The following is a 27,765-nucleotide window of genomic DNA, read 5'->3' as shown; positions in this document are numbered from 1 at the left end:
AACTTTTTATTTTTAGCTTTGAATTGTGTGGTCTGACTCAGGAAATAGAGGTACTACAATTGATCTTATTTACGGAGACGAGGCCTAATATAATTGTAAACGGCATACTTCCTTGAGAAACCGAAAATCATACTTGGGCCATGTGGTGTAGAAAGAACTTTTTGTAGGTCAAACGACATGACAAGAAACCCGTCTTTCGAAGATTTTTCCTGCTCTGCAAGAAAAATCCGTTTTGCTTCATCTTTTTCTTTGGTGTGTTTTAAGTAGTCATCTTTTACGGAATCAGTTTTTTCAACATCTGGAATATTTTTATATTTTTCACATTTCAGACACTTATCTTTTTTAGGTCTATGTATTCCAATATATTTTTCTTTAAAAATTTGTTTAAACGCTGAGACTTTAATTGGTTTATTTCCATGACTCTTTACTACCGATTCGTACATTCTAAACAGATTTTGTACATTTCTAATTTCGCTTGAAAGATACAACCTATTACTTAAGGCACGGCAATAATGTGAGGGTACTCTCGGCAGATTTTTTATAAAATTGTCGAACTCATTTATTTGATCTTCATTCATTTTGTGCTTGGGCGTATGTTTTCCTCTATGGTCCCTATTTTCTTTTAGTTTTCCTTGAATGGAGTTTCTAATAATTTTTTGTGTAATGTTTAAAGTGTTAATTACAAATTGTTGACAAACTCGAACTCGCATCCCTTCCTTCATGAAATAATATTGGTATGTAAGGCCCCTCCTTGACGATTCCTTTTTAGTCCTCTTGCGTTTTATTAGTACTACATTAACACATCCATTCAAAAAACTTTTTTTTTCCACTGAACTCTCCATACTGCAATAAAGCGAGAAAAGTTCTAATCTCTCCTCCTCCGTAAAAGCATTGCAATTGTTTACACATTTTTTATTCAAACAGGGATTTGGTAAAATAGACTTGGCCTTTACTGTTTCATTTTTATAATTTAAATGAGATAAACCTGAATTTCGCAGTCTTTTGTTTCTAAGACTTCCTGCCTTTTTTTTCTTCCTTCCTATTAAATAATTGCTGCTAGAGGTAGATTCGGCACTAGATTGGTTACTGTCATCAGAAAAAGACATGCTAGTAGAAGATAATACGTCAGAGTCACAAGGACTGTTGTTTTCGGTTGATGGTTCTGCCGAGTCCTTTTTTTTTCTTGATTATGTTCATCTTCCGGTATTTTGTCACTAAATTGCTCTGGATACAACGTATCTTCATCGTTTGAGTCCGAATAGTCTACTAAACGTGATCTTACACTACTACAAGTTTTAGTCACAGTTTCGTCAGTTTCAAGTAAAACATCAAGTCTTACATTTTTCAGTATTATCGGAAATACATTGTCACGAAGTAAAAAAAATATCTTGGTCACCTAAGATATAGTTAACAACATTTACAGGACCTTCTCCTTGTTCCCCAAAGAGAATGTCATGTTGCAAAGCTTTATTAAATATGATAATATTGGTTCTTGTATCATCTAAATCCTTATTTGGTGATTCTGGTGCAATTACTACTTATTCTTGCGCCATTTTAACCATTTTTCGACTTCGAGACATCTGAAAAAAAAAATATTATTACAACATAGGGGGGTTATTATTATTATTATTATTATTTTTTGTTAAATAACACAAAAAACTATACTGTATAAAACTCTTTTAAAAAATCTTTTATGACATAAGTGTAACTAAATAAAAATTATTTATTTTTTATAGCTACTTTGTTTTTAAAACAATCATAACAGTTTATTATTTAAATTAAGTATATTTTTTTAATACTTTAAATTATAAATAATAATAATTATTATACACAAAAGTACTATTATTTTTTTATTACTAAAATTAATGATTTTACATTTTGGCTTCTTAAGGCGTAAGCGACACATCTTCACTTAATTTTAAAGTTAAATTATGTACCTATTTTTTGCACAACACTAGCGTGCATTATGTAATTATTAAAATTAATATTGCATTAATTAAAATAAGCAATAATTTACCACCGAATTATAACTTTTGTAGCAGATAGACTAATCTAAACCTTGTGTTACTTGCTTATGGGAGAATGTTGGTTAAGCTTTTTAAAAATTGTAGTTTCAAAAGGCGTAACCGCCAAAGACACAATTAAGCGCTTTTTTACCTATATTGAAAACAAATGTTCATTTCAATATGACAATTCACCTTATAAAGTTAAATCCAGTCAAAATAACCCATAAATACTAATTATTTATACTTACCATGGTATAAAATTTGCACCGGGCGTAAGATCACCTTTCACCGTGGGAGTTAAACGATTACTAATGGAAAATCGGCATAAAGTGGCGCTTACGCTTACGCTTTAGGGTCAAATTAGAGCGAATATAATTTTTTATCGCTTGCGTTCAATACACCAAAAGATGAGTCGTTTAAAGAGGAATTCGTTTCAATTAAAATCTCAATTTTGATTTTTTGGCACTTACGCCTTTTTGTCGTGACGGCGTCGACATGTTACTTGACTTACGTGAAGAATTCGTTGTTTTGTGGAAAGATCTTTTTCTAAGAACAATAACGTTATGAAAAATTTAAAATTTCTGCCGTAACTATTAAAGTCTTAATGAAGTCCGAGTATGTCTTCTAAAACCTGTTTAAGAAGAGTTAGTACATTGAACTGCTGTGGGCATTCCTATTAAGTCTTTTAATCGTGATAGGAACATGCTAATAATATAATATTATATTATCAGAAGCCTTTTACATATTCACCACAATTTTCCATCAAATTTCTGTTCACCGAATTAAGATCAGACCAAATTTAAATATTATGAATATTAAATAATTAACTTTAATGATTTTCATAGTGTATATCCCATAACAAAGTAGTAATTTCAGAGCTATAAAAATTATGTTTTATTTACGATACTAATGATACAATTACACCACCTAGTGAGAAACGTCCAGTTATTAAAAAATTAATTTTATAAATGATTTTTCTAAAACTTTAGAGATGTCTGGGATAACTGGAATTGCTCTAAGATCGCAGAAATTAATTGGATTATTAGCCTTAGCCCAAAACGTTCACAGAGAAGTTTTTCACATATTACGGAAATATGTGGAGATAGCTTTGGAATACAGTGTGGCAATATTGAGTTGTTTGTTAAAAAAAATAGCATTGCATTCTAAGCATCTACTTAACGGCTATAAACTGAAGCAAAAACTTGGAGACTTAAAGGAATTAAACGTTAAGAGACTATTTTTAAATCAATATTAATAATAGCTCTCCATAACTGTTTACTATCTCTGGTGTTGTGGTAAATTCTAGGTTATTTATTTTTCTCGCTACAGTAAAATTCTTACTACAAGAGTAGTAGGAATTTTGGTTTATAAATTTTTATTTTATTTCTACTTATAAAATGGCCAATCTGCAAGACTCGGATTGTTTAAATCTTAATAATAGGTATGTACCTCCATGTAGGTCTGGTAAAAACTCGATAAACCATAAAGATCCATCCATCCTAGGTGTATTCATTGACTTTAAGAGTGCTTTTAACAAAACAAACTTTCAAAAAACCAGTCACTTGCTTAACACTAGAAATACTCCAGAAACTACAGATTGTATCATACAGGCTTGGTTGTTCTCTTTTCTTCGCGTCCCCTTTCTATTAGAGTTTTGTTTCTTTTCCTTTGCATTAACTTGAAAACTTCAATGAGTAGAAATACCTTTTTTATCCTTCTTTGTTTAAGGATTGACTTAAAAACACATTAACTGTTATTTCTAAAACATCACTTTCACGTTATAAATATTCTTGTGCCCAACTTTAACGGTAGGTTTTGGCAGTTTTAGGTATTTTATTAAATTTGATATTAAATCATCCGCCCAAATCACATTGGTAGTACTCCCAAATTTAGCATAAGCAAATATCAACTATCATGTCCATTATTTCTTGTATTATACAGTACCCTGCGGTGCCAAAATGGCATATAGAAAAAATGTGCTAATTTTTTTTAAATTTTGCAACCCCTTGTATATAATTGACAACTTATTGTTTAAAAGTACCAAATATTAATTATTATATTTATTGTTAGTTGTTACAGGTGAGCTTAGTATTTATTTTAATAATAATCGTTATATTTTATTACAAAATCAACAGCATTTGATGTAACTAGGCTTCTTCTGTCAATTGAGTAATAAATAAAAATGAATTTTCGCTATAGCAAAATATCTATAAATGTAATAGTTAATGTTTTATAAACACCCTATATAATTTTCACCTTTATAATAATTCATTGTTAATCGTGTGTCAAAATGGTGACAGTGACAAAAACTGACTGGTGTTGCATTATTAGTTACTTGCTATAAACAATTACATCTAGAAGACGCATCAGAAAATTTGATTCTTTAGTGGTAAAGAGATAATTTGGGTAAGTTTTTAACATAAGTTTTATTCTAATAAGTTTATGTCTATGATTTAAATGAATTTGGTTCAGTTTTAGCGTTAAGATTATATCCTGCCTTCTAGTTGCAAACCGGTATATGAAATAGGGCTTAAATATTTTAAATCAATGTGTTATTTAGGTGACAAGACAGTAATTAAATGAGATCTTAAAATCCTTATTTTTTTTTATGAGATTAACCTCGACATTTATAGATAGACAGTAAAGTTGGTTTAATGTAATAGCATATATAATGTCACTGATTGAATTGATTCTTAGCTTCTATGAACGTCAAATTTTTCTCTCCTTTATCCTAATTGTAAATATAATATATTTGTAATATAAATTACCTCAAATAAAAAATTTTACTCATAATTTAAATCAATTACCTATTTTTATGTCACAATTTTTTTAAGTCAATTATTCAATATCCTATTTTAATCTAATTGAAAAGGCTGACTGGCAGGAGGTAATTGCTCGGTGAGATTTCCATACATAAAAAAAATTAATTTACTAAACAATTTGATTAATATAATATGGTAATGAAACTCAGGTACACTTTTATGTCACGAATATACTTTTATGTTAGGAAACCACTATTAGTTATTAGAACATTTTTAAAATAAACAACAAAACTGATGTCAAACTTGGCCCCTTTTAAAGAACCATGCAATAATTTACAATTTCTTAGAAAATTCCATGTTGGTAAAACAAACAATTATATTAAATCGTAAATATTTAAAATATGAAAATGTATACTAAGCCACTTAAATTGTGGCTCTCAAATAAGGTACTGAGAGATCTCTGTAAGAAAAACTAAACGTAAGTAGGACTTAAAAATATGACTAGAAAATATGAGTGAAATAGTACAAAAAATTGAAAAGACGTAAGTTTGTTGAACACATTTTTATAACAATACCCAACGATTTTTAGATTTTTTTGAATATGTAGTAAGGTAAGTTTCTTAAACCTAAAATCTATTACACCAAAATAAGAACTTATAAGATGAACCATTTTTCTTCAAAATAAAAGCTCATGTTGTATAATATGGATTACGAATTTTCTATAATGCTATTTACTTATGTACATAAATATTAAAAATATACTATGGTATTGTCATAGCCTAATTACTTTTATATTGATCTTAAATATTTTAATATATTCCTATATTAAATAAATAAAATATAACAACAATAACAAAAACAATATTTTTTAAAGGTGGTAATCAGATGTGTTGTTAATTTAGGAATGATGACGTTTTCAATTAACTGTCAAATTGTTGACATAACCTAACTACAGTGTTGCCAGATTGTCAAGCTATTGTGTTAGGTTTTATTTCTTAGATATTTTTTACAGATGAAGGTTTCAAATCAGAGGGTTTATATTTTTAATTCCTATATAATGGATACTTTCTATAAAAGAGATTTTATTCGTATGAGCCGCAAGCGAATGGCATAATCAAATTAAAATTTGAGAATAAATATAATTTGGTAATTTGGATTAACCCTTTCGTCCCGAACGGTACACATATGTACCAGGCAAATTTAAAAATTCCTGTTTGTAAAATAAAGCGTTTTATTTGGTATAAATGTGTACCGGTCCGGTGTATCAGGCTTCCGAGGTGTACCTACAATATGCATTGTGGTAAATGTGTGGTTATGTTGATTTAGTTAGCACGTGTATTTAGTAGCGGCAGCATTGCTGCAATAAAATTAGTTATTTAGGACACTCAAAGTGCTTATTTATGCAGTTTTTTATTAAGTTTTATTTATTATTCAATTGCAAGTGTAGTGCTGTTACAAAGGTAGGTCAAAACTACTTTTCTGCTGGCTCCAGAGATAATTATGAACCAGATTCCATGAAGAAGCTGGCAGTGATACATCCGATATGTCTTCGTCGTCTTTATCGGAAACAATGCAAACCATCGAATCTGTCATCGTCGAACCATCTGTGCATCGAAACTCAGACATAAACTCTGCGCAACCACCACAGGTAATTGTTGATAGAAACCCAGTTCTTGACTGGGTCATTCCTGACGAAAAATTTGAGCCTGCTAAAATTCTTCCTGCTGAAAGAGAGTGTATGCTGACTCCAGATATCACCAAACAGTTGACACCTTTGCAAATTTTTCATAAAGTATTTCCTTATTCTCTTTATTTGCACATTGCAAATTGTACAAATGAACGTCTGAAAATCCTAAACCAATTAAAAAAAAGGAATGAGAAAATGACTGACAAAGGAGAAATACAGAAATTATTTGGCTGCATGTTCATTATGTGCTACAATTGCATTCCAAGCCTAAAAAATTATTGGAGCAAGAATGAGTCAATGGGAAATAGCACAATTAAAAAAAACTTTTTCAAGAGATCGTTACATGATTTTGAGCTTAAAAATTTACTTTGCTTCTCCTCAAAAACCCCCAAATGCTTTAAAAACATATTATATTAAACATTTATTATCTTGTTTCAAATACACATTTCCAAAATGTCGCCAGGATAGCCAAAATCAAAGTATCAACGAATCTATAACCAAATTCAAGGGTCGATCTTCTTTGAAACAATATATGCCACTCAAACCAACCAAGAGGGGCATAAAACTATGGCTTCGCTGCGATGCAGATTCCGTCTATACGTATGATGTCAATGTATATTCTGGAAAAGAGGACCCAATTCCCACTAAAAATCAATCCCTAACTTTAGGAGAGCGAGTCGTAACAGCTCTTGCGTCTACAGTTAAAGAAAATGATGTTGTGTTGTGTTTTGATCGCTTTTTTACAAGTGTGAATTTGTTACTTTCACTAGATTATGCAGCCTTGGGAACTTGCATGTCCAATCGCAAGAATGTACCAACTATGGAAGACAAACTTCAAAAAGGGGAATCTCAATTTAGATGCACTTCTTCTGGATTACTTTTTGTAAAGTGGCAGGGTACAAAGGAAGTTTTGCTAATGAGTAACTGTCATAAGCCCAATTTGACAACAATTATCAAAAAAAGCAAAACCGGTGAACAACAAAATATCAAATGTCCAGAGGCCATTTCTTTTTACAGAAAAAAAAAGCAAGGGGTTAATCGGGCTGGTCAATTTATTGGGCTATATGATCATGATCGAAAATCAGCAAAGTGGTGGAAAAAAGTGTTTTACACATTTCTTAATATATGTGCAGTAAATTCGTGGATAATGTATAATCAACTGAGACGTAAAAATGAGAGAATTTCTTTTCTTTCCTTATTTACCACACTTGCAGAAGAATTAGTAGCAGAAGGTATACGATATACAAGATTACCATTATCGAAACAAGGCGCTCCTTCAAGAAAATGAAAATTATACGGATCTTCAGCATTACACATGACTGTAGAGGGATCAACCAGAAGAAAATGCACTAGATGTTCTGAAGAGAAAAAACAAACAAGAACAAAAACTCTTTGCCGAGAGTGCAATATTCTGTTGTGCAAGTTCGGTTTTATGTTATATTATACCAAATAGTTAATTAGGCTCATTTTCTACTTTGCAAAGCCATTTTTGTATTTATTTTTTTAAATAAATGTTGGTATAGCATTTTTTTTCTGTTTTTATGAAATTTTCGATCATACCTGTTGGTACACATGTGTACCACCATAAATACCTGCTGGGACATATATGAACCACCCCCTCCACCATTTCCTGATTATTGACAAAAATTTTTGTAAATAAAAACTCATTGTTAGGCATCCTAACAATATTACTTTACACTATTTATTACTTAAACTAAAATATTTTAATTCAGGGGCGAAAGGGTTAAGTTGAGTTGGGTTTAGATTGAATTCGTTGGAAGTCGATTGAATTATTTTGCAGATATACGAGCCCTTACACTCTTATATTTGACATATCAAGTAAGGGATCCTTATCAGTTTTAATGTAAAAAATAATCTAAACAGTTATTGCGTGTTAAAATAAAGTAATTATTTAAATATTTTTATATTTGTAATACGACTATTAAACAATACGAAATTCTCTTCTTAAAGACGAAGGTGGGGATATACCTGCCTTAAAAAGACGTGGGGGTGAAAACTTACCTTCATCGCAGAAGACTACATAGAAATAACATGGATATCGCAAATGAGAATATTCATTCAGTTAATCTTAATTCGAGTACCAGTATATTGTCGACTATTGTACATAAGAGTATCAAGAAACGTTAGTTATAATACTATATTAGCTTTATAATTTTCGAATTAATTATTAAGTGCCTCATCCAGTTAAAAATGTTATAATTTTTTTTAGATAAGCTACTGTGAGGATATCTCTGATTCTCTTATTCATTAACTAACAGGGGTTTAATAGATCTTTCTAGCATGTCAACATATACCGTGCAATTCACCTTTCCGTCTAGAAATAACGGACTCAAAATATAAAACAAAATAAAATATTAAACCTGTTATTTTCCCCTTTATACTTTTTGGATGCAAAGAATTAAAAGGTGATAACAAAGTACCTAATTAATAAAATGGTACATGCTTTATATACTCAAAAACATGAAACAGAATTTCATAAGTGTAACTTACCTGGAGAACCTTGGAATATTATTGCTACATTCATCGAGAGTGGTTTATTCGTAAATCTTCGCAGGTTTTTAAAGCGGTAAGTTAAAAGTAAATGGTTTTACATTTAGCTTAAATTATTTTATTTTTAGTTGCATGATGATTAGTACAAATCATCCATATACCCGCTCTTATGCACCATCTATTAACCGCTTAAAGCTAGAGGAAAAGGAGCATCTTATAGAAAATTACGCAATAATTCATCCTTTAAGCATGTTTTCGTTATATTTTAATTTTATTACATGCTTTATATTCGTATTTTATTTCTTGCATACACCAATTTTGTACGCTATGACAAACTCAGAGAACAAGCGGATTTACATAATGTTGCCGGTCCATGGTAAGAGTTAAAGAAGTAGATTTTTTTTAAACTCATAAGTTATTTTTCGCATAGAGAAATGTGTAAAAAGCTCTCTTCTTAACAAAAGTTTTTACATAGACGATCTTTTTTCCAGTTAGTTTGGAAGCTTTATAGGGCCAAAGATCAAAAATTAGGTTATTTTAAGGTAACAGTATTTTGTCGATTCATGTAGCTTACCGCAGAAATAAATCGCTGCTGCTGATAACTATGCTAGGCTATTTATTTTCTGGACACAAGATGTGATATTAGGATACTCCTACATCGCCTTCATCCACACACATAGTATAGTTTTTATTGCCTTATAAGCAGTGTTATATTGATTCATGTAGTTAGTAACTTAACCATTCATAATCTGTTTCTTGATGCTTGCCTTGGATGTCTTTACTTCTTAAATAACCTCGCTTATGTTCATAAGCTGTTGTTCAGAATCACCCAAACTACATCTTTTCAACATTTTAAGGGATTTAGGAAATAGCTTTTTCTTCTTAAAAAATCATCGGTAAATTAAAAATTTAATCTCAAAGTCTAACAAATGTAAATGGAATATAAATTTAAAAAGCATTTCGATCATTATTAATCATAATGTATAGTTCAGTTCAGAGATCTATTAGAATCTTTAATGTGCCGCGAATAGTCTGTGTGCTGGTGTTGCTTGTATTGTCACATGGCATGCATGTTTAACTCGCAAAATTTTATGTGGAAAGAGTCATAAAGAGTAATAGAAAGTCAAGAAAGAGTAATATTCTAAGCGATATTTAATCATTTCATTAAATAAATAAATGTTTTAAGCATTTTTTAAAGAATTTATACATTTGATTCGTAAAATTTAACTACATGCGCCCATGTACTATTTTGCTAGACGCCTGACCTCAGTCACATCCACTCAAGCGTGAAAAGTTGCACAGGTCCGGCCTTAAAATTTATTTGTATTTAAAACTTGATTATTCGGGATTTTTGGGTTTAGTTTTATTAAGTTAGAAATTCAGGATAGTTGATAGCAAGATAATATTTAATTTAAATATAAGATTTAAGCACGTAAAAATGAGTTTAACCAAAAATTTTAATTTAACAAGTTTATAGTGAAGAAATAGTCCGTACTTGCAGTGGAGTCATAGGTTAAGGTAATATGAAAATCCTTCAGTCTCCCTCCACTTATTTATTAAACATTTAGTTAGCCTGAAATTTCCAACATGTTTCCGATACAGTGGTGTCCATCATCAGGGGGTACTAAAAGGAAATAGTTCCGAACAAAAGACAAACAGACACAGAAAAAAAATTTAAAAAAAATTAATATAAGGTAGACTTACAAAGGTTTAAAATTGGTAACAGGCACACGCCTTAGGATCTGAAAACCCTCTATTTAGTACTAATGTTTTCAATTTTATTTTTTTAATTTTTATTTGTTTACATTCTGTTGTTGACAAGCACAGTAGGTGACACCTATGGGAGAAGTTCCAAAAGTGCCATGGTACCTGATGGTGTGTTACTACAATTTTCACTCACTAATATGATAACAGTAGGGGAGAATGTTCCACAATCAGACACTGTCTGATCACAATAAGAACTGGAAGTTGGAACACAACGCTTGTTTGGAATGTTGTTGAAAAAGTAATTGTTTCTGTAAAAATTTAATTCATATTTCAGGAAAAATGGCTCGAGGACGTCAGCGAAAAAGCGATAAAGGGCAATTTGATGAACAATCCATGAGTGCTGCTGTTAGAGCAGTCACCGAAGGGAAGATATCTTTAAGACAAGCAGCTGAAAGATACAATTTAAAATTTCAAACGGTTTATGAATATGTAAAAAGGCAAAAACAGAATCCTACCAAAGAGATTGAAATAGCTCCAAATTATGCTTGCAAAAAAGTTTTTTCTGAAAATCAAGAAAAAGCCCTAGCCGATTACGGATTAACTTGCTCAAAAATGTGTTATTCATAAACGGTCATTAACATCAGAAAACTGGCTTATGAAATAGCAACTATTAATAATTGTAAAATTGAACGTGGTTTAATGGTCACCACTTATTGTATTATATCAGCATCCGGGAATACAATACCACCAGTCATGATTTTTCCACGAAAAAAGTTTAATCCTCGAATGACTTATGGAGCACCGCATGGTACTTTGGGATTGATTTTCGATTCTGGATGGGTGACTGGTGAATTGTTTCCAAGCGTTATAAGGCAGTTCATTAAACATATGTCCAGCATAAAAGAAAACCCTTCTCTCCTAATTTTTGACAATCACGAGAGTCATCTAACGATAGAAGGAATAAATCTAGCCAAGGAAAATGGAGTGATGATTTTGACCTTACCGCCACATACTTCCAACAAGCTGCAACCATTAGATGTCTCGGTGTGTTTTTCGTTTAAATCATTCTACAATACTGCCTTACAAACATGGCTTTTAGAGCACCCTGGGATACCTGTTTCTATTTTTGATATTGCTGGCTGTGTTGCTTATGCATTTGAAAAATCGATGACTCCCGCTAATATCGAATTCGGACGTCGAAAAACTGGGATTTATCCCTTTGATAAATTCATATTTACAGATGACGACCTTGCAATTAGCAGCGTAACTGATAGGAATGTGGATCAAAACAATGAAGAAGCTGAACGACTTATGGATCCAAATCAACCATCAACATCAAAATGCATTGAAGAAAATATAATATCAGACTCCTTAGTTTCAGTATCAGTTAGTTTAAACACAACACCTACACAAAATCACAAAGAAACTTTCGTAAGTCCACAACAATTTAAAGGATACCCAAAAGCTGAAGAATGAAAAAATCAGAGAAAAAAGAGAGAAAAAGCTAAAAGTATTATCGCCACGCACTCTCCAGAAAAAAACGCCCTAGAAGCTAAACAAATGGAGCGAGAAAGAAAAAAAAGTGTTAAGAAAAAATAAGGACGTGAAAAGAAAAGTAATCGATGAAGACTCAACAGACGAAGAAAATGAGGACACGGCGATGCTTGTAACCGAAATTTCCGATGATGATATTGATTTTGTAGGAGAAATCGATCGACCACCACTTTTAGATAAGCCTAATAAAGAGCCAGAAATTGGCGAATTTATCTTGATAGAGGTCAAATTTTTGAGAAAGTCCGTTAAGAATAATAACAGCCTTATTTACCCCGAAATATAAGACGTCTCATTGGTATGTTTGGAAAACATTAAGATGGTGTTACCAAAACAAGCACATGTGGGAACAACAAAGCGGCAACAATACTATTTGAAGTTCGTTAAAACATTATTACCTCTTATCTTATTGTGGAACATGCAGTGTCTAGATGTGGAACATGTGTGTTCCACTAATAAACAACTGTCCTTCCTTTGTTAAACAAACTTTTTTTAAATTAGTTTTTGGTTTATAATGTTTGTTTTACCATAAAAACTTATGTTTAGCCTCAATTTATTTTAGTGATAATCATATTTTGGTTGGTTCAATAAACAAGGTCAATACTAGCAAAATCTATTTTCTGTCTGATTGTGGAACACTCTTTACTAGATCCGTTGAACCCTTACAAGCAGAAATAAACATATTTTAGGGAAAACATCGCTTTCAGTGGAAAGGGAAGGAGCCTCCCAGAAACACAAAAATTCGAAAACATAACATGATCAAAGGGTTTTCCGGTCTAACGGCATACGGCAGGGGTCTGAGAAATAAAAACTAAATCAGACATTTAGATTGTTTAGTAGATAATGAAGTGGTTCAAAAAATTGTAACTTGGATAAATAAAAAAAATTACTTTTATAAAAGAAAATTCGTCCAATTTCAATAATTCAAGTTACAGAAACACTGAAAGAGTCGAGCTAAAGACTATGCGCGGACTTTTTATGCTATCTTCAATACAGAAGTCTGCCCATGAAAATATTCTTTAACTATTTTCTAAAGATCTTTTAGGTCGCTCAATATTTAAAATGATATTATTTTTGAATTATGTTAAGGGTTAACGACGTGTTCAATTTTGAGCCAAAACTTAACTTTAATAACATTATCTAGTGCCCTCATTGCTTTTCAAGTTTTAATGTGAGGTTGTTGGTTCAAATCCCCATAGATCATTCTAACTTTTTAACTTTATTATTATTTTGTTGTATTTTAGTTTTATGTTATTATTTTTTATCAGTTTATAGTGTGTCAGATTTTTTATACTTATTCATTTAACTTTAAGCCATTTATTCTAGTTAATTGGTTTTGTTTGCATTATTTTTTAGACCTACTGATGCTCTTAGGAGCGAAACACGTGTCATCACTTTAAGTAAAATTAATTAATGCCATTTTTTTAGACCGTGACTTTGTGTTGTTCTCTTTTGATATGGTTATTATTATACTAGGTCCCTTTGAGAATATATTCTTTTTTTATCGAAGTGCTTATATAAAACAGTACAATACCATTCAAATTAAGTAAAAAAGTAATATCTTATAGCTCCAGTTTGGTATCTGACAATTCTCAAAGTATTTTATACCTTGATAAAGAAGATACTTATCTTCATTATTAACTGCAACTCTTTTTTAGTAACAAAGGTCACGCTTATAATAGTAACATTTCTGACTGGCGTATACAATGAGAAAGATAACACGGTTTCTATGAATCCAGGAGATATTGCAAAGTCATATTTAAAGTCATACTTTTTCGTGGATGTACTTACCCCTTTTCTCAAATTTCTTGGACTTATAATCGTAAAGAAACATCCTTTAAGAAAAACACTTACCATGATACATCCAATAGTGGTAATCATGAGATATGTAAGGTAAAAACATTATAAATATTTAAGGACTTCACACAATTCTTATGGAAATAGCACCTCAGCTATATGATATTCATATTAGTATTATATTTTAATTTTAAATAGCAGACTATTTTACTACATATATTGACTACTTCAATATCATTTTACAAGTTTTTCTTTTAGTGATCATCTGGAGTATTGTTTTGCGATATTTGTACTACAAGCTGTGATAGTAACATTTCTAACTGGTGTATATAATAGAAAAAAAACATGGTTTCTATGAACAGAGGAGATACTGCAAAGTCATATTTTTTTCCGATGTATTTACCCTCATTCCCCAAATTCTTATATTTAAAATAGTAAGAAAAAGTATTTAAAGAAATTCAGTTAATATGATAAATTCGATAGATATAATCATTAGATATGTTACGGTTAAAACCCGAAATTGAATAAAACTAGTTTTACCCGGGTAGCTTGCGTTTTATCCAATTTAGCTGCATAAAACGCAAATCAGTGCAATGACTTCTTACCTTATCGGGGTTCTAGATTTATCTAAGGGAAGATGGATAAAACGCTTAAATTCAGATGGGGATAAAAAATACTACATTTGAATTATATTTGCTTTATTTGCCACATTAAAAATCAAAGAAATTATTGATGAAAAACATGTATCTTAAACTAACTAGGTAACTTAAACTTAAACGCGAGCTTGAACGTAAAGTTGAAAATATTTAGTTTTACTTGGATTTACTCTTACTTATTTGAGCAGGATAAGCTCGAGTGACATTAAGAGTTACATAGTACTTCTGAAGACTTACAACGACATTTTAGTGTAATACATTTTTTTTACAATGACATCTTTTGTATCCTTGACCACCAGACATAGACTCGCTAGTAGCAATTTGTCGTAATGATTTTTTTTCCGATGACACTTTGTCAATATCAAGGAGTTGATTGTCACATACTGTAAACTGGTTTCTTGAGAACATTTCTTCAATTGTTCCACTCTCATTTCCTACAAACAGGATCATTCGATAAATAAGAATATAATTTTAACAGGTACCATAGCTTACCCAAACGATACATGCCTTCTCTATTTGTTTCTACTACTACCATTAAAACGTTTCTAAAATCGCCCCTTCCCCTATCTACATCGGGTATTTTTAGTCGCACGGTATCCCCCACATTACATGGAGGAAATTTAATTGGCGATATTCTTATCATGTTTTCAGCTTGGATTTCCAAGTTTCTTTTAGCTACCTTTCGAATTGAAAGAAATTGTTTATTTCTGTCACAAAATGTACAGATTTCATCAACTTATGGACTTTGTTCACTGCAAACTGAGCAAGCATTAAGTACATTGTCCTGACTTGTACTTGGAGCATTTTCATTTTCTCCGATGGTCTCCTCTTCGGTTTCAAGATCTTTTATAACCTGTTAAAATAAAATATTTTTATGGAACATATCCTAAAAAATAAACCCTCTTACAAAAAACTGGTTTACCTTTTTTATATTAGTGTAATATATATAATACCTCTTGCGGTAGCGAGGAAGTTAAGTAAGATTTCAGATCCAAACATTGCCTTATACGGTGACAGTTTAATTCCGTCATGATATGCCCGATTCTTCATAAGTTGGATGAATCTTAACCCTTCTGACCAATTTGTAGTATTTTGGTCACTTATTTTGTTCACACACAGTCACTTATTGGATGTCTTGATTCGCTTGCTCAACACTTCCTTGGGATTGGCTATGCCTAGGCTTTCCATGTACTATTTTAAGCCCATCCCACATCAAACACAACTCCTCAATAATACGATAAGCAAATTCTCGGCCTAGTTAAAAAAAATTACTTTAATATTTATGCCAATTCATAGTTTTAAAAACGTTAAAATAGAAAAGTAAAAACTATTGTTGTCATCAATCACCCTGTATAAGGAATTTTTTTATAGTATCTGCTCACCGTTATCTGATTGTAAAATCGACCGTGCTCCAAATATACAAAATATGTCCAATAAATTTTTGGCAACTTCTTCGGCTGTTTTTCATCGTAACGGCCTAATTTGTACGAATTTTGTTAGGTGGTCTTGGTAGACCATTATAAACTTATAACTTCGATCTGGATTCGACTGCATGTCTATTAAATCCACTTGGCATCGACTATTCATTTCCGAAAACGCCATGGGTTTGACGACAATACCTTTTTGTCGCAGATTTCTGTTTCTTTTGACATGCCATACAAAATTTTAGGTATGGCATGATGATTTCCTGTGTTATGTTTTTATACTTTTTATTTATTTCATTCAACATGCGATGCTTTCCGCCATGACCGATAGCCAAGTGAGTCTCATGTAGAATATCAAAAATTTCATCAATTTTGACGTATTTCAGTATTTTTCGTACATCATTTTCTTACGCTGTCGGAAATGTAACTAAATAATATTTATTGCATCATTCACATGCAGCATTATCCAAAAGTAGTTGGAGAAACTAGTATCAACCGGATAAAACTAAAATTTAACGAAATTTCGGATTTTATCCGTAACAGATATATAAGGTAAGAAAATTGTAAACTTTTAAACACGATTCTTAAATGGAAATATGTCTCCAGCCAAATTAACCTCGATAATAGTATACGTAAAAGATTCTTTAGAAAAGTATCATCTCAAGACTACAAGCTGTAGTATAATACAAGGTTAGGATCAAAATCCACCTGCTTTATGAGTTTTTTTCTTTAGTATAGCTGTCCTTTTTATAAAAAGATATAATAAATTACAAAATATAGGATGAACATAACTGAGTTTTCTTGCCGCTGAAATTCCTACAAGTAATAGGTTAGCTGTTTAGCTAAGTTATGCTTTAATAATTGGGCACTACATTCATTGATTAGTAAAAAGTTTTTTTTACCTTTATATCACATTTTTAAATCCCAAATCTGTTTGACATTGGTCTCCTTTCTTATCTTGATGACCTTTTTAATATTTTAGAAAAACAGGGTATTGTTACAATATTATTTTCTAGCTGTTTATTGATACAATTATCTTATACATATTCTACAGTATCCTCTAAAATACTTAATTAACTTATATAATTAGTCTATTTTCTCAATAACTTATATTCATTGTATAGTTGATAGAATTCCTAGTAAGAGATAAGTACTAGATTTGTAATCACTTGTGAATTAAATATCTCAATATTTGTTCTGAACCATAAAAAATGTGTGAAGTCCTCTGTTTTTTTTATAATAAATTATTTAATTTTTTAGGTATATTTGGTGTCTACAGGTCCTAAAAGTGGCTCGTTTATATTTTGGTTGTTCCATAACCGTATTTCGAGTTGTAAAACTATTTTTAAATTTATGTATTGTCAATATGCTGCTCATTTATATTTTATATAGCCTTTCGGTAAGTACATATTGTTTTATTTACTACTAAGAAAATTGTATTTATCAAATATACAGTTTGGTAAAATAAAAATTGTTGTTATGAATTCATCAATAAGAAAATACAATTTCATATGCTCAATTTTTTTCTTCTTCTTTTCAATATTTGAGCACAGTATCTTATAAATTGATATCGTAACGGCCTTATTAGCTTAGGTGAAAACACATACAAAGAGAGGTTAGAGACTGACTGGACACTTATAGATGCAACTGGAGGCGGGGTGCTTGGTGGCTCTAACGAAACAGTCCGCTCGTTGACGCTCTTGAAGAGTTAGAATTTACTAATTTTGAAAAAGAATTAGTGCTGCTTAAATCATTATTCTCTCTTGAACCTACTGCCTGGACTTCTTGGGGGATAATGAACTGCAAATTTTCGGGAGCAGTTGCAGTCAGTGTAGTCTGTCAGTTACATATGATGAAGCAAAATCTAAAGCCGTAAAAATATCTCGATTAAACGGCCATATACCAGTGCACTGGAATTCAGCAACAATATCAGATTGTGTTAAAACCATAGAGAGACTTTGTTTAACGATGCTGGGGATGTCATAAATTGTCATCGTTTTGCCTGGGATATTTTACATGGACTTTTTTAATGGACCATAAATCGATCGATCCAAAGGTTGTAGTTTATATGAACAGTGTGGAGGAAATAAGAGGACCACAATGCCGTTTTCTTTGCAAAAGTCCAAGCATGGTATGCTTACATGAGATTGATGGTTATCTATTAAAAAAAAAACTTTATTTTCAATTGAACTGTTGGTATGTTTTTGAAAGTGTCTTAGTTATAACAAGAATTCATCCTCTTGCATCCATCCACTAGCATTTCCTGCTCTAATGCACCCAGGTGGACCGTCACGAACAAAATGATCCTGATATTTAAATCGTGGAAAGAAAAAGATTGATGGGATGCTATTTCCAATTGCATTTACCGCTATTGCCACTGTAACCAAAGTGCCACGTTCTCCTGATGTAAGTGCCCCTACCTGTTTGCGTCCCTTTTCTGCTATGATTTTAGCAGGTTTTTGTACCGTCGTAACACCGGTTTCGTCTATATTATAAATGTCCTTCGCTTGGAATTTATATCTCTCTATTACCGTGGCAAGATTGTCAAAGAAAAGTTGTACATTTGTTGGGTTAAAACTGGTCGCTCTTGAAAGCCTTGTAGCCTGGGGACAACGGATTGATTAGTTTCATAAACCCGGAAAACCAATCTTCTCCTGCCAATGAGTTTTTAGTCCATGTATTCGGCATATTCAATGAATATTTTATTTGGTAGGCCAGTTTACGCATTTCGTTTGGTGATAGACCGTAAAATATTTGAGATGCTTTTATTAAGTATTTAACAATGGATTTTTACTGCTCAACGTTAAATACTTGTCGTATGCACCTATATCCCATTGTTATAGTTTCAGTGGACCCTTGTTCAATAGATTCTTTCTTTTTCTTAATAAATCTGCCTAATTGTTTTCCTCCTTACTCTATTTGTTTTCCTGACCCTTTTACCTGGCATTATATAACAAAATAATAAATGCCCTCAGAGAGCTTGTTACAATCAGTTATTTAGTTTACGCAAAAATAATACCAAAAGCCTTCTATAAATTATGTTTCAACCATCGCCGTAAAATTATTTACATCTTGCTTCAATTGTCCCCTTCAGGTTTTTTTGGCAAAATATTATTTTTCTTTAAACTCTTTAATTAAAACTAACAAGTTTAGGCTGTTAAACCTAAGCAAAAACATAAAAAAATTGATTAAAAATAAAAAAGTGGTGTACTTACACTTAAATTTCTTGTTTCCACACTTTTTAGATGAAACGTGAAAATTACTTTGTTGATATAAAATAAGAGAGCCGAGCGCAAACACACCTACTGTGCTCAACTGCTAGTTTCACACTGTCGAGCAGAAATGTGGAATTAGTCAAACGTTGTGAGGCTGCGTACACGAGTTTTTACCTTCGCGTCTAAAAAAAATGGCGACTGTTTCAACCGTCCCCTGTTTCGATTGTCCCCGGTCTCTCCTACTTCACAAATGTAAATTTTCAGTACAAATGATAAATTTTACCAATAAAACTTACAAGCAAAAAAAGGTATTTTAATTCAAATTTTATCTGGAATTCCAACAAAATAAAAATAAGACAAACATACTTTGAGTAAAACAAACATCTGTATAAATTGTCTGTAGAATGTCTGTACTATGGCAGTTTAAAATAAAAATAAATATTTCAGTTTTTTTTTTAAATTTCCAAAAAAAATGGAAATAATATAGTGGTGCGCTAATTTTACTGGCTAGTGTATATCAAGTAGAGGTTAGCCAGAGGTTTTGAAGTAATACATATTTGAATCACTAAGTGTTGTTTTAAAGATATTTAGAGTGGTTTGTTATAGATATTGTCCAATCTAGAATAGTGGCTGATAGGTTTCGGTGATTTTCTCCTACATTTCTACTAACTACTATAGTCGAAGATCGGTCACGTCAACGAAGGCTCTCGAAAAGTAATAGTTCTTAGACAATTATTAGACAGACTCTTAACCACGACATGCTAAGCATGCATTTTGTAGTTTTATTTGTAAAATGCAAATAATATGAAATTTGAAAATAGTTAAATTATTGTCAATAGTAAATACAGTACAGTGGAGTTTAGTGGTACAGGTGGAACTTTCCTCGATAATTTATATATTTCCTTATTTTAACAATATTATTTATGACTTTAAATTTAAAGCGATAGACATTAATGGGATATTTTATTTCTAGCATCGAAAAGAAACATATAATTTTCAAGTATTTTTAAGCAACGCAGAGGATATCATTAGAATGCTTTTTCTGATAAAGACTGAATTTAATGTTATAGAGAATGATATTTTTGCAACAAAAATTGTAAGAATTTTGGTTCTTATTGCAGGATTTATCTATCACTTGGCTATCCTAGCTGAGGTATAATAAATTTACCCACAAAAATCCGAAAATATTTAAACTAATTTTTTTAGGCCATGAGTATTTGGTTTAAAGTGTTTAGAGCTGAGAATAACGAAACTGAAATAATTCAGTCAGTTATTACTTATGCAAAATATAAAGCTTTACCCTTTACTTTAAGAGAGCGAATCTGCCTTTATTTGGAGTTTAAATATCACGGTAGATTTTATAAGGTACAGTGTAAAATTCTTTCAAAATTCAAGCATTTAAAATAGATATTAAACTTTTAGGAATCATCCATAGAGCAGGTGACAACAAGTTTTTTGCAAACAGAAATTATTTTGGCTGGTACAAAAAATGTTTTGGAAAAAGTCCCCATTTTTCAAAATGTGCCCTATAGTCTATTGAGGAAACTACGGGTTAACTTACGCATTGAAATATATTTACCTAGTGACTATATCATTAAATTTGGTAGCAGAGGTATGTAAATATTAGACAAGAAATGTTAATACTGATTTTTGCTACTTGGATTTTATTTTGGTAACCTGTTAAATATAATAAAGAAAAAATATAAAAATTATATTTACTACTTGAAATTTATTGCTTGATATTATAATATTATTAAAGATATTATAATGTAAACCGACGGTAGAGTTAGAATTTAGGGTTTGTCTTTAATTATCTCGATATGTTTGATTAACTACGAATATATTTTCTCATCTTTGTCTGCCCTGGTGTTAGAGAATCTAAGAATTCCCCCGTTCTATTTTTCCCAGGGAAAATTAAAGTAGGTGAAACGAAATTGACTATACTGATGATGCAATAGACATAAGTTATATGTTGTCCTTTCGCAGCACTGATCAGCGATCCAACTTGTTTTCTTCCCGTTTTACTAAAAATGTTTGGAGGCCTCTACACTGTGAACAAGCCACTCTCATCCATATAATGAATCATATGAACATAAATTTTTGCCTTTACCAGTATAACTTTTAACATTAAAAAAAAAATTTTTTTTTACTTACTATTTGTACTTACTCATTTTTAGTTGCAAATTTTAAATGCAAGGTTTTTCATGGCTATAGCAGTTATGCCTAATAACCTCAATTTTATGAATATTATATGCTTTCCTAATTTTCTTTCTCTATCTTTATTAAATATGGTTAAATAGTACAAAAAGCAATAGCATTTCACACTGCATCTTCATCCCAAAAATATCTCGTTGATGTTATATTACATTTTCTCACCATAATGTAGCTAAAAATAAACAACAAAAATAATACAATTTAAAGTATGATTTTTTATGGTTTTTAAAACCGGGTAAAAATGTAAAAAAATCTCTCAGACTCATTTGTTATTCCCGAATAATTGTACCTCATCTAAAACTATAATTATATGTACAATCAAATTAAGTAACTAAACTAGTTACATGATGGCACTGGGTTTATTTTCAAAAAACTACAACTAAGTGGTAAAATCAAACTAGCGGCACAAGACATCAAAATTGTTTTGCACCGGAAAAAGTATTTTTTGAGGTTAACTTTAACGTAACAGCGTTGATTCAATATTTTTTGTTATACTTAACTATTCAATCCATCGGTAATAGATACGTATGCCAAATAAACATGATGAACATCGATTTCGGATTGCTATATAAAAACTCACTCATTGTCTAGATGTCTCTCTTTGTTTCCAAATAAAAAGCACTATGTCATTTTACATGCTATGCCATTTTGGGACACATTGCCCATGTTAGAAAAACATTTTAGCGAAGCGTCTTGGGATATATTTACAATACGAAAGGCATTTCTTGTTAGAATATTCTGTTACTGTGAAATATACCAAAACGTACTCAAAATATTAGAACAAATTTTGTTTTTGGCAATTATGACATTACAAAATAGGAAAAATAAAAAAAAAAGAGAGAAACTTTCTTTAAACAATAGTCTCCTTTTTTGGAATATAGACGAAGGCTCTTAAGATTAAAATAAATATAAATTTTCTGAAATATAAGTTATCTTAGCGACACATCTTATGAATCTGTGTTAATTAATGAGAACTCCTCCAGATAAAGCGGTAGCAATTACTAAATTTTTTAAAGGCGCTATAGTAAGTTCATCAAATTTCAAATTTGAAATTATAAAAAATTTAAGAGTCTTTCAAACAAAATTTATTCCAATCGAGATTCGTGTAACTTTCTTCAAAAGTTCAAACTTCAAAAATTAAAAAGTAGTATTTTCTAGAGTAAGTATGGATTAGGAAAAATTCTACTTAAGTATAAAGTTCTAATTGTGAAACGAGGACAGAATTTTGTTACCATTGTAAAAAATCGCTTTTCCACAATTGTTTTATACTATACCTACTACTTCCTTGACTGTCAATTTAAATGTCTTTAGTTCCTTTTAAAGCATGAGTCTTACATGACGCCAGCCTCCAGTACTAACTAATATCTATATGGATTAAAAATAAGTTTCCTAATTAAAAAACTAATATATAATATAATAATTTGTTATAGGAGGAAGCATGTTTTTTCTTAGAGCAGGAACAGTCCTATTAACATCGGAAAAAGGTGAAGAAATATGCACGTTAAGGGATGGTTCATATTTCGGAGAAGCTGGCTTAGTAATTAATATGAATCGAGTACGTATAGTTTCGGATTAAATATGTATATTATATAAGATGCTGATTTTTAACAGTCGGGTACAGTGAGATGAAAACGAAGATTTTTTTAAATCATTTTAGTTAAAGCTGCTTTACAACTGAGTTTAAAAGAAATTAAGTTATAAACAAAAATTGTTTTAAAAACTGCAATTTTTTTTTGTTTAACGGAAGTTAAGCTATCATTATGTATAATATTTTATTAGGACGCACGATTAAGTTACCAACTTTGTATACTTCTAGTTTCTTATTAGCTACAGTTTTTGTTTTTTCTTATCCAAGTTTTACGTTTTTAGTTTGTAAATGTGATAGCAGTAACGCCTTGCGAACTTTTTAAACTTAAAAGATCCGACTTACTGGATGTACTTCAAGATACACCAGAACTTTACGAAGAAATGGAAAATAGTATAGCCAATAAAGTTTCTTTGGCCCTACGCACTAATGATCTTAACGATGCGGTTATTTATTAATAATATTCAAATTAGTTATTTGTTATTTTAAAAATAGTCTTTATTACTTGTTAATATGTTTTCTCGAGTTTAGTTTATTATCAGAATTAGTATAGTATATAATATGTTGTTTATTGTTAAATAAATGGAAATGGTATTTGTTTTTGTTTTTTAAATAAAACAAGTTAATGAAGTAATAAACATAAGTTTTTAAAATGTATTTGACTAGTATAGTTAATTTTAAAATCATAATTTTTTATGTTATTGAAATAAGTAAAAAGTTTTTGCAGTAATTAACTATAATATACCAATACACAAAAAAGAAGGAGTTATCTCGGCCTGTATTTTTTCACTGAAAGATCGTACTGAATGCCATAAAATAAATACAGTACTTTTCATTCATTAAGAAAGAACGTAAAATATTTATTTTTATTTATTTCTTTATGGAGTTTAATTTTTTCTCGCTTTCTTTTATATTTCATTTTAAGACATTTTATCGTAAGATTAATTTACAAGCTTTAAACTTCATTTTTCTATTCTTCTTAACTCTTAAAATTATATCCAAAAGAAAAAGGTAATAATTAGGTTAAACGGTTATAATACATTCAATTTAGCATACAAAAAGCCTGTGCATATGCCTATAAGAAAGACTTAAAAACGAAAATGTGTACCGTTTCGTCCTGTTCTATTTAAATTAAATTTTCTGGCTAAACCACCAAATACAGAAAAATAATATATAAAGCAAAAAATGAATAGAACTAAATTCAATTTGGAGAAAATAGGCTTAATATTCGTACGTACAGCTAAAATTATCAAAAACATTTTAAATAAAATTACATTTTACTTATAAATAAAATCATTAGTCCCCACTGCTATTTTGTCTTACTATTAATCAGTTTTGAAACCACTGTCACGAACAGTTGGCTGGACCTGTTTCCTTCATTTCCAAAGCAAATAATTAACACAAGAATCTTTAATAAATGTTGCCTTTCGGAATAATTCTGTTTATAATTGAGCACATATCAAAACTTAATAAATATTTCTAGGTCTTCCGATTTAACCTGCCTTATTTCAAATTTTTGGGGAAGGATTAAGGATACAGTACTTACATGAAAGCTTACTTGATAATTGCAAGAACAAGGAACGCCATCTAGAACATCACAAAATCTGTTCTTTTAACTCATTAGCGTCTGCAGATGGGCATCCAAGATAACGGAGGCCATTTTAAACACCTGAGTTAAACGCCATTAGATCACTTTTTTTCTTTTAAGGGATTTATAAAAAAACGGGTTTCCTTAGAGCGACAGACCATATCCTAAAATAAATTTAGTAAGCTAACTGTAATATAACCTCAATTATACCAATAACATAAAAGTGAGTCAAAGGTTCAGTAATTTCATTTTCTCAATATTTGAGGTTAGGAACGAGATTTTGTAAAACGGTTTTCACTGGATTCTTTGGAATTTATTTGGCTACTCTTTTATAAAGAAAAAGTCATATTATTCTGTTAGACTATAGTAGTTAGGATACAAAAAAATAATATAGTGTAAGTTTATCGTGATGTACACATGATGTTTGGGGAAAATTTAGTCGTTCCATTTTTCTTACCTTGGAATCTAACAGGTGCCCAGAGCTGCTACAAAGGGCCATCGATTCAACATTAATAGCCATTATTGAAAATCAAAATGACACATATGTAAAAGATATGTTAATGTTTCAGCAGGATGGTGTTACACCACACTATGCGTTATTCTTCCGATAATTTAGTTCCGACGTTTCCAGGACAATGGATTGCAAAAAGAAGTGCTATTAACTGCCCTTTAGGATTGGCAGATTTATCATCTCTAGACTTTTTTATTTCAGATTTTATTACACACGCTTGACGATGACAATAAATTCTACTTTGACAGTTACCTAGGTTATTAAAACAGACAACAAACATTACTATATGGAAATTGTAGAGAAATATCAGAGAAATGAAATCTTAATTTTGGCAATTTTAATTATTTATCTTGACGAACATAAGCATGCTATACATGCTTGAAGAGCATTTCTAAAAGGCAGTTTGAAAATGCAAAAATTTAATACGGTACGCATAAGAAAAACAAAGATTGGCTTTGACCTCATTCGACATAGTGGACATAGATTATTTTTCATTTAATATTCAAATGCTTGCTCATTTTTTAGCCCCACCCCAAAAATTTTGTTATTGTATATTTTATAATAAACAAGATATAAAGGATTTTACAAAACGCTTTTTTCCTTTTTGCTTTTTAACAGTTTCATTTTTAGCTGGACTCCTTGTTTTTATATCTATATAGTTGCATTTAAATGGTTGTTTATATTTATTCGACGTTTCGGTCGGTCTTTATGACGTCGTCCTTATGAGCAATAAGGAAGCAATACATACAACTCTATATAGGATCAATACGATATATTTAACTGCATGTGGTCTAGCCGAAATTAAAATAATGCGCTTAGTTTAGATAGTCTCGTTTTTTTAAAGTATTTATTAATAATTTGAAATATCTATAATATTTTATTTTGATAAGATGATTTTATTTTTATATGTATTTTTTGCACTCTAGTATTGGATTTTCTCTGTTGAGTGATGTAAATAAAATAAGTAAATAAATGAGTTGTCTGTATTTAATAAGAAATAAACACATCAATAAATAAATACATTCAAGGAATATGCGATGTTAGTGAATTGGTATGTAAAACTTCTTTGAGCTTTGTTATAGTTTACTTGGTCTAGGAAGGTATGCACAGTAATTCAGTAACATCGCTTATTCCATTAATGTTTTTTATCATTAAACACAGACGAGCTATAACTAATTTATAATTATCCTTGGGATGCTCTCAAAATGAGGTAAAAACGTCAAAAGCATATAAGCAATATAAGCAGGGGAATCAGACCACTATTTTAGTGTAAATTTATTAATATTACTAAAAAATAATTGATGAAAAATATATCATATAATCCACATTTTTTCTAATCCAAAAAATATGTTCTATACTTAACCGTAAAAGCATTTAACTTAGTTGTAAATTTGTGCCTTTTTACATTAAAAAAAGTCAATTATATAAATAATTTTTCCTTACTGACCAGATCGACGAAATTACGCAAAAATTAAATATAGTAGTTTACACAGTCTAAAAGGGCGAATTACACTATAATATTTTTATAGAAACTCAATTATCAGAACATTTACTGTAGTACCCCATAAGCAACGAATGTTTTATTTCTATTATCGCATTAAATTTTAGGCCTTTTCGGACATTTTATTAAACTTCTTGCAACACACTTTCCACATCTAACTTTAGTAGAAAACTGGCTAGACGATATGTCAATATGTATTAAGAAAAAACCATATATAATTAAAAACCCGGGGGAGACCGCAGTAGCACACTTTTTGCGTATCGGGTGATGAAAAGCAGAGAGATCGAGAGAAATGACGTATAGAGACAAAACTAGCGACGTACATAATCTTACTCCTATTTTTGGGGATTCACCACTTATGTCACACTTGACGCTGTGCTTTTTAAATTTACGTGATTCAAGAATCAATTAACGTCTTTTAAGGTACATATTCACTGGTTGTCCTGAGTAGCAACACGTTTTAAGGTATATATTTACCGATTTGGCATTCCATTTGATTATTTTAGAAGTTGCCCATTAAACGCTCTTTTTAATGATATCAAATTCGTTTAAATCACTCAAGCATAAATTAAATATAGCATTACATCTTCCTTAAATCCGCCTTTCAAGGCCAAGGACTAAGATACATGCCCAAAGGATAGAGAAAAGTCAGAAGTGAGAAAGTTGAGTTAGGTGATTCTTCCGAAATTACAGAAATCGGCCTATACTACTTTTCAAGCTATATAAGGTTATTATCTTTCTGATAAATAAAGAGTACTATGCAAAAGATATTTTTGGGGACACAGTCACGACAACTAAGGTACTTCACTCTAACCAGCGCACCTCTGGGAGATCAACAGACTCAGCCATCCACGTAAAGCTGGTTCGAAAATTGATGAACTATAAAGAGACCACCATTAACCTAATACTTCAATGTACGCTTAATATTGCAGCTTGTGGTGGTGCAATAGCCACAGGGATAGCATAAATATTTTAAAATATACTGCTTTTAAATTAAATTTTGCGATATCCTGTATATAATTAGCTTTAAATTTATAGTCTACGAATACC

The 27,765-nt window shown here is 30.7% G+C and overlaps 4 protein-coding genes across 4 annotated transcripts in view; 1 reads left to right on the top strand and 3 right to left on the bottom strand.

Moving 5' to 3' along the window:
* Positions 1 to 25,231, bottom strand: part of LOC126740224 (heterogeneous nuclear ribonucleoprotein C-like 2) — a 446,026-nt gene extending 420,795 nt beyond the window's left edge. The window contains exon 1 of the mRNA XM_050446161.1: positions 25,161 to 25,231. The gene's annotated coding sequence lies outside the window, so the exon portion shown is untranslated. The remainder of the gene's footprint in view (positions 1 to 25,160) is intronic.
* On the bottom strand, positions 66 to 2,333 carry LOC126740705 (uncharacterized). Its single transcript, XM_050446833.1, has 2 exons — positions 2,255 to 2,333; positions 66 to 1,580 (listed from the first exon to the last, which is right to left on the bottom strand). The coding sequence occupies exon 2, from the start codon at positions 1,104 to 1,106 to the stop codon at positions 66 to 68; it is 1,041 nt and encodes a 346-aa protein (XP_050302790.1). The 5' UTR covers positions 1,107 to 1,580; positions 2,255 to 2,333.
* LOC126740222 (potassium/sodium hyperpolarization-activated cyclic nucleotide-gated channel 1-like) lies at positions 4,279 to 23,713 on the top strand. Its single transcript, XM_050446156.1, has 10 exons — positions 4,279 to 4,412; positions 8,686 to 9,042; positions 9,095 to 9,342; positions 13,883 to 14,117; positions 17,362 to 17,500; positions 20,290 to 20,469; positions 20,523 to 20,681; positions 20,739 to 20,928; positions 22,961 to 23,085; positions 23,400 to 23,713. Exons 2-10 carry the CDS (start codon positions 8,909 to 8,911, stop codon positions 23,571 to 23,573), a joined length of 1,584 nt encoding a protein of 527 aa, XP_050302113.1. The 5' UTR covers positions 4,279 to 4,412; positions 8,686 to 8,908; the 3' UTR covers positions 23,574 to 23,713.
* Positions 14,811 to 15,420, bottom strand: LOC126740226 (uncharacterized). The gene is made up of 2 exons (XM_050446162.1): positions 15,170 to 15,420; positions 14,811 to 15,111 (listed from the first exon to the last, which is right to left on the bottom strand). Exons 1-2 carry the CDS (start codon positions 15,318 to 15,320, stop codon positions 14,924 to 14,926), a joined length of 339 nt encoding a protein of 112 aa, XP_050302119.1. The 5' UTR covers positions 15,321 to 15,420; the 3' UTR covers positions 14,811 to 14,923.
* Positions 25,232 to 27,765: the final 2,534 nt, after the last annotated feature.

This window comes from Anthonomus grandis, chromosome 9 (assembly GCF_022605725.1).
Source record: "Anthonomus grandis grandis chromosome 9, icAntGran1.3, whole genome shotgun sequence".
In the NCBI taxonomy this organism is placed as follows: Eukaryota; Metazoa; Arthropoda; class Insecta; order Coleoptera; family Curculionidae; genus Anthonomus; species Anthonomus grandis.
Note: the sequence above shows the minus strand (reverse complement) of the source record. Positions and strands in the feature narration are given on the sequence as shown.